At 41.7% G+C, this 12,351-nt stretch overlaps 1 protein-coding gene across 1 annotated transcript; it reads left to right on the top strand.

Annotated features, from left to right (window-relative positions):
- The first annotated feature begins 616 nt into the window (after nt 1-616).
- Nucleotides 617-8,382, top strand: LOC121855180 (uncharacterized protein PB18E9.04c-like). Its single transcript, XM_042350046.1, is given in 7 exon segments — nt 617-1,368; nt 3,539-3,822; nt 3,824-3,897; nt 3,900-4,171; nt 5,003-5,317; nt 5,351-5,770; nt 7,631-8,382. Coding segments are annotated over 7 exon segments (2,370 nt in total). The 5' UTR covers nt 617-930; the 3' UTR covers nt 8,198-8,382.
- Nucleotides 8,383-12,351: the final 3,969 nt, after the last annotated feature.

Raw genomic sequence — 12,351 nt, 5'->3', positions numbered from 1 at the left:
GAAAGGGAGAGAGAGAGAGAGAGAGAGAGAGAGAGAGAGAGAGAGAGGACAGATATTACCACAATTTGTTGAACGTCTGCAACATGTCAACACAACAGGACTCTCCCAATGGCTCAATATAGACTTTAGAATTTAGATTATTTGGTTTTCACAACAGGAAGTGAGGTCAACAGGATTCCCTTGTCAGTTGCCTGAGATAAGCAAATACCTCATAATATTAGATCGTTCCTCAGTGTACAGTAACTTTTCATATACTTTCAGACAAACGGATGAAAACGTTCAATTCCCTCACCCACTTTCTGTTTATAAATTTAAAGGAATAATTTTTTCTCTTGTAGGTTTAATTCGTTTATTTCTCACGTGTTTCTCAAGAGTATAATGAGGTGTCCCGCACGTTTTCTCCACATGTTGTTCAGGTGTCACATAAGCGTGTACTTATTATGAAGATCATCCCTTAATTGACTACAGTATGTCTTTATCATGTTATCACACCACAGATTAGCCTAATTGTCTTCCGTGAGTCACAGACCATAAAATTCATCTCACTTCTTCCCGTGGCCCCAAATACAGTTATATAAGACCCGATACGATCTTTAGCGGTAATACTTCACTAGCCGTCGGCGAGTGAGAACCTTCTATGTGTTGGTTCCAGACAGCCAATAGTCCCTCGTCTATAGACTCCACAGAATGTCATTTAATGCTGGATATTAGAAGTTGTGGCAGAACTTGTACGGTACTTAACAGTTCATGAATACTTGGGGAGGGGGGCGGTGGGGTGCCTCTGTTAGCTTGAGAAACAGAAGAAACTGTGAGTGATTTTGAAGACGAAAGAAAATTGGTTAGGAAAGATTCATAATATAATTTAATAAACTAACGGGTCTCCAACGTGATAGCAAGAGCAAAGCGAAAGCAGCTGCAACAAGAAGAAAGATGACGGCACTGAGGTTCTTGGCGTTCGTAGTGATGCTGCTGATGCTGGCCAGGTTTACAGGAGCCACCAACATCTACTTGCGTTACGACCAGAACAACTTCGAGGACATCACCGCCAGTTCCGGGTTCCAGGTGACGCCTTATTCCTCCATCGACCCCTCCTACAAGGTGGACGTTCCCCCTGGCGGTAGAGACAGCGGAGGAGCGTTTATCTTCGACCTTCATGATTACACTTGCACGAAGAACATCGTTGTTAACCTGCAGAAAAATCTCATCATTCGCTTCTCGTACTGGTGTGACCCGACAGAATCAGAGCTCTATATAAAGACCAAGTGTAACTATTACTCACAGACTAATCTATGTGGTAAAGAGCACCCGGAAAGGTACGGCAAGTGGAACCAGACCGTCTGGCTACAAAACTGCTCCCCTATGGATGGTGTGAGTATACAATATGCGCTATGTGTCATGGGTTGATGATTGTAAAAGCTATTCACCAATTGTTGACGATGTGTTGAAGTTTAATTGTATGTATGTATGTATGTATGTATGTATGTATGTATGTATGTATGTATGTATGTATGTAACTTACAAGATTCAGTAGATAGGGATACTTGCCTAATAGCGATAACTTCAATGTAATCTTAACTTCTGATTGGCCACAGACGATCACAAACCTGACCTCACCTGACCTAAACAATAACAACAACAAGGTCAAGGAATTTAAGAGGTAAATGCACTACCACTGTCTCCATCTTGTACTGTATACGCATCATATCATAGTCCACTGTCAGCTTGAAATCACAATTAAACAATGGCTATAAGCTTAACGGAAGCCTCATAACATATTTGGATTAAGATAAAACTTGTCAGAAATGCCCGTCGCTGTATTATTCTTCCAATGATCACTATATCCCGTGCTCCCTCACCTCGCAAAAGGAATTTAAAATTTCTAACATAATTTGTATTTACCTTGAAATTGTTGGAATAGTGTTAACAAATCCTCTTATTAGCGACGTGGTCAGAGAATGATGAAACACGGGCGTCCGATTTTCACCGCCGTAGAGAACAACTATTTCCTGAAAGTAAATTGTATAACAGATGGTTGTGAGCTGTAGTGTATCTCAAAGCTATTTTACTAACTTATTCTGTGTCTCATGAAGGTGCAGCGACTGAGTGACTACATTACTCGCCTCGGGGGTGCTGGTGGTAGAGTGGTACCGCTCTTGCCTTCGCAAGCGAGATGTCGCGGGTTCGATTCCCGGGCCGGTGGAAGTTGTTTGGACATACTTCCTAGTCCCCATTAGTACCTGTTCACCTAGCAGTAAAGTAGGTACCTGTTGTAAGTCGAAAGTTGCGAATTCGTATTCAGGGACAAGTTGTTGGAGCTTCCAATAACTTGATGACCTTCAGGCTTCTATGCCCTTGACTCTTCAGGCTTCTACGCCCTTAACTCATGAGACATAAAGGCAAGCATGAACTTAGCATGCTTCCCTGTTGGGCACTGTAAACGCTTCTGCGCTTCACCTTGCACAAGGCTGTAGGGGAGTGCCCAATAAATAATTTAAAAAATAAATAAATTACTCGCCTCCTGTCCTCTGGGTCTCGGGTTCGATTGCGTTGCATTCCCAGTTCTGTATACTGTAGGTAGAGAGGTGAAGGTGGTCGAATACAGTGCAGTAGAAGGCTAAGTAAACTGTGTGGTGTGGGACCTGCTTTTATCTATTGTCTTAAATTTGTAGAATGTTCAAAAGTAGCTTTAAAAGTGTGTGTGTGTGTGTGTGTGTGTGTGTGTGTGTGTGTGTGTGATAAAACTCTCAAATTCCCTAATTTTGCCTCCTGGATTACCGTTTTTTGGGGTGTTTTTTGTGGTCTCCTTGTGCCATAATTACCAATATTGATTATAAAGTAAGTGTTAGATAATAATGGAAAAAAACAAGAAATTTTAAAGTTTAAACTTGGTACATTTACTTTTGACTGCATAACTTCATCTCCTCAGCTATGACTCACTACCTTCACCTAAACTATAACTTCATCTCCTCAGCTATGACTCACTACCTTCACCTAAACTATAACTTCATCTCCTCGGCTACGACTCAGTACCATCACCTAAACTATAACTTCATTTCCTCAGCTATGACTCACTACCTTCACCTAAACTATAACTTCATCTCCTCAGCTATGACTCACTACCTTCACCTAAACTATAACTTCATTTCCTCAGCTACGACTCACTACCTTCACCTAAACTATAACTTCATCTCCTCAGCTACGATTCACTACCTTCACCTAAACCGTATTTCATCTCCTCAGTTCCACCCTAAACTATCTTCACATCTCCTCGCTACGACTCACTACCTTCACCTAAACTTCTGCTTCCTCAGCTATGACTCACTACAACCCACCTAAACCTATAACTTCATCTCCTCAGCTACGACTCACTACCTTCACCCCTAAACTATAACTTCATCTCCTCAGCTACGACTCTACACTTCACCTAAACTATAACTTCATCTCCTCAGCTATGACTCACTACCTTCACCTAAACTATAACTTCATTTCCTCTTCTACGATTCACTACCTTCACCTAAACCGTATTTCATCTCCTCAGGTCAGCGTCAATATATGCGGGACAGGCAAAGAAACTGGCCACGCTGTTGGACTCGAATACATTGAAGTCCTCGCTGATGACTCGACAGCACCACCCACGTCCACAACTCCTGAAGTAACAACTACTACAACTGAAGTAACAACCACTACAACTCCTGAAGCAACAATTACTACAACTGAAGTAACAACTACCACATCTGAAATAACAACTACCACAACTCCTGAAATAACAACTATCACAACTCCTGAAGTAACAACTACTACAACTGAAGTAACAACTACCAGCTCCTGAAGTAACAACTACGACAACTGAAGTAACAACTACCACATCTGAAATAACAACTACCACAACTCTACCAAATAACAACTATCCACAACTCCTGAAGTAACAACTACTACAACTGAAGTAACAACTACCACAACTCCTGAAGTAACAACTACGACAACTGAAGTAACAACTACCACAACTCCTGAAGTAACAACTACTACAACTGAAGTAACAACTACCACATCTGAAATAACAACTACCACATCTGAAATAACAACTACCACATCTGAAATAACAACTACCACAACTCCTGAAATAACAACTACCACAACTCCTGAAGTAACAACTACTACAACTGAAGTAACAACTACCACAACTCCTGAAGTAACAACTACTACAACTCCTGAAGTAACAACTACCACAACTCCTGAAGTAACAACTACTACAACTGAAGTAACAACTACCACAACTCCTGAAGTAACAACGCTACTGCAACTGGGAGTAACAACTACCACAACTCTGTAGAGTAACAACTACACAACTCCTGAAGTAACAATTACTACAACTGAAGTAACAACTACCACAACTCCTGAAGCAACAACTACCACAACTCCTAAAGTAACAACTACTACAACTCGAGTAACAACCACCACAACTCACCAAGTAACAATACCTAGCTCCTGGAAGTAACAGCTACCTGGCACTCCTGAAGTAACAACTACTACAACTCCTGAAGTAACAACTACCACAACTCCTGAAGTAACAACTACCACAACTCCTGAAGTAACAACTACTACAACTCCTGAAATAACAACTACTACAACTGAAGCAACAACTACCACAACTCCTGAAGTAACAACTACTGCAACTGAAGCCAACAACTACCTACAACTCCTGGAAGCAACAACTACTACAACTGAGTAACAACTACTACAACTCCTGGAAGCAACAACTACTGGCTGAAGCAACAACTACTGGCTGAGAGTAACAAGCTTCCACAACTCCTGAGCAACAACTACTGCAACTCCTGAGTAACATACACCTGGCTCCTGGAAGTAACCCAGCTACTGCAACTCCTGGAAGCAACAACTACCTACAGCTGGAAGTAACAGCTGCCCACAGCTCCTGACAACAACTACTACAACTCCACCAGAGTAACTTAGCCACCCACAACTCTGGAAGTAACAACTGCTACAGCTCCTGGAAGCAACCACCACAACTCCTGAAGTAACAACTACTACAAATGAAGTAACAACTACTACAACTCCTGAAGCAACAACTACTACAACTCCTGAAGCAACAACTACTACAACTCCTGAAGCAACAACTACTACAACTCCTGAAGCAACAACTACCACAACTCCTGAAGTAACAACCACCACAGCTCCTGGAGTAACAACTACTACAAATGAAGTAAGAACTACTACAAATGAAGTAACAACTACTACAACTGCTGAAGTAACAACTACTACAACTCCTGAAGTAAAAACCACCACAACTCCTGAAGCAACAACTACCACAACTCCTGAAGTAACAACTACTACAACTCCTGAAGTAACAACTACTACAACTCCTGAAGTAACAACCACTACAACTCCTGAAGCAACAACTACTACAACTCCTGAAGTAACAACTACTTCAACTCCTGAAGCAACAACTACCACTACTCCTGAAGTAACAACGACTACAACTGATGAAGCAACAATTTCTTCAACTCCTATAACTACAACTCTTAAGGAATCTACCACAACCAGAGACGTCACTACCACAATTCCTTACGTTACCACCAGCACCTCCCTCGTCACCACCACCATCGCCCCATGTAGAAGTATTTGGTGTGTTCTTGGTCTCACGAAACAGCAGTTTATTGTGGTCTGTCTCTCCTGCTGTCTACTGCTGTTGCTGCTGTTACTACTACTGCTGTTGCTGGCCTGTCGGAGGCGCCAAAGGAGGGTATTCGTCAAGGTACTGTATATCTACCCTTCCCCTTTCTCTTTCTCTCTAACACACACTCACCCTCTCTTTCTCTCTGTCAATCTACCGCTTCCTCTCTCTCTCTTTCTATTTAACGCTCTCTTTATCTCTCTCAGTTTTCTCTCCTTTCCCACTATATCTCTCGTTTTATGTTTATTTCTCCTCAATCTTTTTTTTGTCTTCTTCATCTTTCTCCTTATCTACCCTACCCTGCATTTAACACAACAACACAAGGTAAACACAACACAAGGTAAACACAACACAAGGTAAACATAATGGTGCAGGTGCATAGTGTATGTTCGCGCGTCTGGCAATAGTATTTGTTTACACTCGTCTGGTGGAATGGATAAAGAGCATCGAGAGGAGGATGACCAGGCTAATCCCGACCATTAGAAACCTTGAGTACAGAGACAGGTTAAAGCATCTTAATCTGCACTCCCCAACGGTTCATGACTCCGCCAGATCGTGACCCCGCCGGTACATGACCCCTGCCAGGTTTAATATACTTTCAAAAATTATAAAATAAATCCTGTAAGGAATTAATTACTTCTTAATTACCTGTGTTGTGGCCACCTTAGATATTTCATTAAAGTGGTCAAACGTACACCACTTTTTTTTTATAAATATATATTTAATTTTATGGAAGTACAGGGCCTTAAGACGAGATTTTTCGGTACATGAAGTGTAGTTTGATATAGGGAACCTCAAATTATAAAACAGCATTGAATCTTATATTATTTCTACTGTCCTCACCATGACACCCGTCCGTGGTCAGGAGTCACAGGCATGAGGAGGAGGACAGTTTGGGTTTATTTTGGCCGATATACAAATACTAATGGCAATATGTGTTCGTAAATGCACTGAGCCTCTACGTCAAGGAGGCTCTACGTCAATGAGCCTCTAAGTCACTGAGCCTCTACGTCCCAAGGCTCTAGTACCTGAGCCTCTAAGTCCTGAGCCTCTACGTCAAGGAGGCTCTACGTCAATGAGCCTCTAAGTCACTGAGCCTCTACGTCAAGGAGGCTCTACTTTAATGAGCCTCTACGTCAATGATCCTCTACGTCACTGAGCCTCTACGTCATTGAGCCTCTACGCCACTGAGCCTCTACATCAATGAGCCTCTACGTCACTGAGCCTCTACGTCACTGAGCCTCTACGTCACTGAGCCTCTACGTCACTGAGCCTCTACGTCACTGAGCCTCTATGACAATGAGCCGCTACATCACTGAACCTCTACGTCACTGAGCCTCTACGTCACTGAGCCTCTACGTCACTGAGCCTCTACGTCACTGAGCCTCTATGACAATGAGCCGCTACATCACTGAACCTCTACGTCACTGAGCCTCTACGTCACTGAGCCTTTACGTCACTGAGCCTCTACGTCACTGAGCCTCTACGTCACTGAGCCTCTACGTCACTGAGCCGCTACATCACTGAGCCTCTACGTCACTGAGCCTCTACGTCACTCTGTACGTCGACAATATACCTGTACGTTCTCTCATCTCCCAGTCACACGAAAAAAAAAATTAATAAGCGGGGAAATCTGATAATGTAAATGGAGAACTTTCATATTCAGGCACAAATCTGAAAGTCAATATGGGGTCAAAATTACTCCCAAACTCTGTCCTCAATAGATACGTTTTACAATATCCACTAAAAAGGAGAAAAGAATCTTAGGAAATTTTGGATACAAGAGCTACAATAATTATATATCCCGACTATACACTTACCCTTCTTTTACAGATAAAATAAAAAGTCTGTCGCACGAATAATTAAGAAACTAAATAAAGAACTATGTTAAGGCACATATGTGTAAATTTCAGGCTAACTCCCGCCTCTTCTCTCTTACAGGTACTCGGTGAATCAGGCAGGAGGAGGGAGGGGCCGACCTCCAAACACCTTACTAGTAGTAGTAGATCTCCGGCCTCCAGCACCACCACACTACCCTGGCTCCCTCGGGTCTCCACAGTCAACAGAGGGATGAGAGAGGTAAGTCAAAATCTCCAGCAAGAGATTGAAGATTTCAGAGTCAGGCAGCCAGCACCAAGGCATGACGAGGTCTTCTATTCCCACCACGGACACGTACAGACGTTATATCGCACCCAAGGAAATAGCACCATGACTCCTCTGCATGTCGGATGGGCGGTTGAAGAGGACGTACACGGCGTCCGAGCTAATAGCAGCTACGTCGACAATTCTCGTGGTAATAGCAGCTACGTCGACAACTCTCGTGGTAATAGCAGCTACGTCGACAATTCTCGTGGTAATAGCAGATATGTCGACAACTCACGTGGTAATAGCAAGTATGTCGACAGATCTCGTCCCGATAACAGCTACGTCGACAATGCTCGGTCAATACCAATCAATCGTACTCAAAATCCACATAGATCTCGGGCTTACACTGATTGGCAGCAGTAGAGGATCAGTAAGTGGATAAAGTAGATTACTTACATTTGATTATAAAAGAGAGAGAGAGAGAGAGAGAGAGAGAGAGAGAGAGAGTATGAGTATTGTAAGTCATATTTTTCTATCCTTTATCAGTTAAGATTAATATAAACATGTTTGTAAAGTTGTAAATATGGAAGTTGTAATAAAATAAATTAATAATAATAATTGTGTTCTTTGTTTACCTGAATGTTTTGGGCCTCCTGCTATTTATGAATATGTAAACAAAGACGTTATTTACACACATTGGACAAGGTTCTCAACTTAAGTTTTACGCCATTTTAGCACGCACATTGTAATGACGTAACTAGTTTAAAGCACATACTGTTCCTTTCGACTAAAGCAAAGTAACTCGGACCGGTGTACCCTCAGGCTATAAAGCCGTAACACTGGTGACGCCCCTCTCTTGATTGCTATGGGGATCTGTTTGTACATATATCTCTTTGTGAACGGGTGTGTATGTATGTATGTATATACATATAAGAGGTTGTATAACGAACACACCCCACCTCATAAATCTTGCTGCCTCGGGTTACGGCACCATAGACCTTGTTATCGAGGGAGATATTACTTCTGCTGCCCGAGCTGTTGGCCAGAGAGGGGGATCACCACCAAGTAATCTCCACCATTACTCCGTCCTGGCTACCACCTCAACTCCTCTCTCCCAACCCACACTCTAACACTGTATAGGGAGGAGAGATACAGTCCCCGTGCTGTATTGTATACTCGATCCTCTCAGCTGCCATGTTGACTGTATCCTCCAAGCCACCCAGGGTCGTCGATTTTCTAAGTTTGATTAAAAAAATAAGAGAAAATAAAGTTTTTCACATAAGATTTTGAATGGTAGTACTCCACAGCCACCCCCCACCACCCACTCTAAGGAACTTAATGACTTATTACCGAAACAACCAAGACAACGAACCAACGAACTGTGGACGATCATTATTTCTACACTGGAAAAAAATGAAGTCAAATATACCCAACACGAAGCTTTAAGACCTGGAGGCTACCATGATAGTAAAGCTGACGCGGGCGGTGTGGGGAGAGGCTCACTTGTGCACGAGAGTTAAGATCCTGGACTTAGTAGAGGCCCTCCCACACAGTAGTGCATTATTCTGGTTCACCTTCAAGACATTCAGTTTCAGTACCATTCATTATTTCTTCCTTTCATCTAAGCTGATGGTTCATTTACTTTAGATTCCCAGGTAAGTCAATTTACTTTTTTTTTTTTATTTGGGGGCTCAGAGTCACCGTCTTACAGCTTCACCATACCAAAGCTACACGGTTCTTCACAAGCGTTGGTCAGGTGAGTCTTCAGAAAAGTTCTTGTTTGTGTTCTATGTCATGGAGGTAAAACAAGGATCCAACCTACTGGGATAAGCCTGATGAGTTCTACCCGGAGCATTTCCTTGACAGTGAAGGAAAACTGAAACTCAGGAAGGAGAACTATGTTCCCTTCTCTGTTGGTAAGAGGAAGTTGACAGTGTGTTTTAGCAACAGGATTACTCCACTAGCCTTGGGAACCATTTGTAACATTTGTTTGATGAATTTACCACCGACAGCCATCACTGAACATATGGCAATCACCAGTTAAATAGTTGTCATTTGAAATAGTAAAGCATATTTGTTTTTGTGGGCCGTCGTTCCTGCCCAAGCGAGTCTCTGATCCACATGGAACTCTATCTCCGCTTGTTCACACCTGCTGCAGAACTTCACTTTATCTAAAGCTTAAGGAGAGCCACTCGATATGCAGAAAGATCCTATGACTTTGTTGATGGACCAAACCAATTACAACACTATTGCCATCATGAAGAGAGCATAGTATGGCTGACTAGGGTAGGGTAGGGCAGGGCAGGGCAGGGCATGGCAGGGCAGTTCCTATAGTGCCCGGGGCAAATCAGCCCTTAAATACGAATTAATTGAGATAACCACATAAAAGAAAAATTCAATATCTACAATTTTATATTCATGTAAATTACAAGTTTACGTTGTGACAATAGTTAGACCTACACATCATTATCATAACCCATTCTAGGGCAGGGGTTCCTCTCAGTTGAATAATATCCCCTTACGTTAGCCTGAATAAAATCCCTAAGTGCGCCGGTGCCCTACAAAGGGTTAGCACAATATTATTTAATACTCTTAACACTGATTTAGGTCTCATGAATACGTATCTTTAAAATACCACAGAGCAGGACAGAGCTGGTTTACAATACAAAATATAAAAATATTTGAATGTTTACAATCCCAAAAGTAATCCAAAATAAATATTGAGCAATGATATGTAATCTTTCACTATATATTATATAATTTAAATTCAGCTTAGTTTCTAAAATTCACCTCCCTCACACTACCCCCTCCCTAACACTATGCCCTCTTCAACACACACGCACGCACGCACGCACTCACACACACACACACACAACTCAGGCGTGTGCCGGGCAATCCATTATTAACACTGTACAATATAAGTCATGCGAAGGCCAACTACCCACGTCATGGACCAAGTGTACAGTATTGTTGTACCAATACCGAAGCCGGGACAGCCTGATGCCTTTCGTCACATATCACTAACCAGCTGCCTGTGTAAAATCTTTGATAGGATGGTTCTTGGCAGACTCTATAGAATCAGGGAACACATGTCTCCTAACATAAATGGCTTCGCCCATGGTAAAAATGTACATGATTGCATCACCACACTTTTAACTGTGCATGGTGATGAAAGACACAGATACACCACATTTCTTGTAGGAACTAGCCAAAATGGATACAGCAAGTCGTCTGTTATACTGGATAAGTGGTTACCTCACCAACAGAAGGGCTGCTGCACTGTTTCAGGATTACAAAAGCGAAGTAAAAAATATGCAACTTAGCACCTCCCAAGGTGAAGTTACTTAGGCCCACTTTGCTTAATGAATGCATTAATAAAGTTAATACCAGACAACCTCGACAATATCACAATCAGCTATGCTGATGATATTCTTATACATACTAAAACTCATCGTGAAATGCAAACCACTGAGAAAACTAAGGTGTTCAACAAACAACCTGGTAACCGCAAAAGCGGCCCCGCCAAGTTCAAGATAGGTAACAACACTATTGACTATGTCTCCTAAATATCTTGGTGTCTCCGTTCCTTGTACCTTACCTGGCATACAACAGGTTGCCCGCCAATGTACTGACAGACTGAAATCCCTTAGAAGTGTAGCGGGGGACAGACACATTATGGTCCTACATATTTACGTAGATCACGGAATGCTTATATTTAAACAGCAAAATTTTCCTAACTAGTTGATACGTGAGGTGTCCCACAAGTGAGGACAATGATAATGTTTTAATACTGTATGCAAGCATTTACTCGTATACGATCTCCACGCAGTGAGCACATATTTTTAGTTGACTATAATATTCGTAGTAGGAAATTTATTAACCTTGAAACATAAATGACGAACTTCAGAAATCAGCAGACGAGGTATCAAACTAAACTAGATTAATTACTGTTCACTAAAAATAAAATATATCGCCTAAACTAATACGGAAAAAAACTGAAGAAGAAAATCTCGCAATCAAACTAAAAACTTCAAACAGAACAAATGATAAGTTAAAACAAGATCATATAAACATTAAAAATACAAATATAAAATGTGCAAACCTATAGACTAATAATTAATCAACCAATAATTAAAATAGTAAAATAGTTGGGGTCTTTAGCCACAAGGTCAGTGTCTACCTTAAGCAACAACTTCTTTCTTTTGTACCGAGAAGAGCTTTGTCGACAGCGTCCAATATCCACACCACTGTCGCCATCCCTTACAGCCACTGAAGCAATCATTACTAAGGCCATACAGTACTGTAGCTGGGGTGAGGACGTTGAGCTTTTTTACACACTACATCAGGTCTGTTGTAAATACAGAAATAATTATTCACATTTAGAATGACATTGATAATTTACTAACTCTTACCAGCTTAGTGTAACAGGATCAGGCACAGTATGTATACCACTGACGAGGATCATCCACGGATCACTGGTAAACGGTTGAGTACAAATTATTGTAGTCATGTAAAAGCTTTGTAAATATTTTAGACGAAAACACATACTGTATTATATGCTTTTACTCCCCTAGTCG

Source organism: Homarus americanus, unplaced genomic scaffold (genome assembly GCF_018991925.1).
Source record: "Homarus americanus isolate GMGI-L3 unplaced genomic scaffold, GMGI_Hamer_2.0 scaffold29048, whole genome shotgun sequence".
NCBI classification, from domain to species: Eukaryota; Metazoa; Arthropoda; class Malacostraca; order Decapoda; family Nephropidae; genus Homarus; species Homarus americanus.
This window is presented reverse-complemented; position numbering and strand designations above follow the sequence as displayed.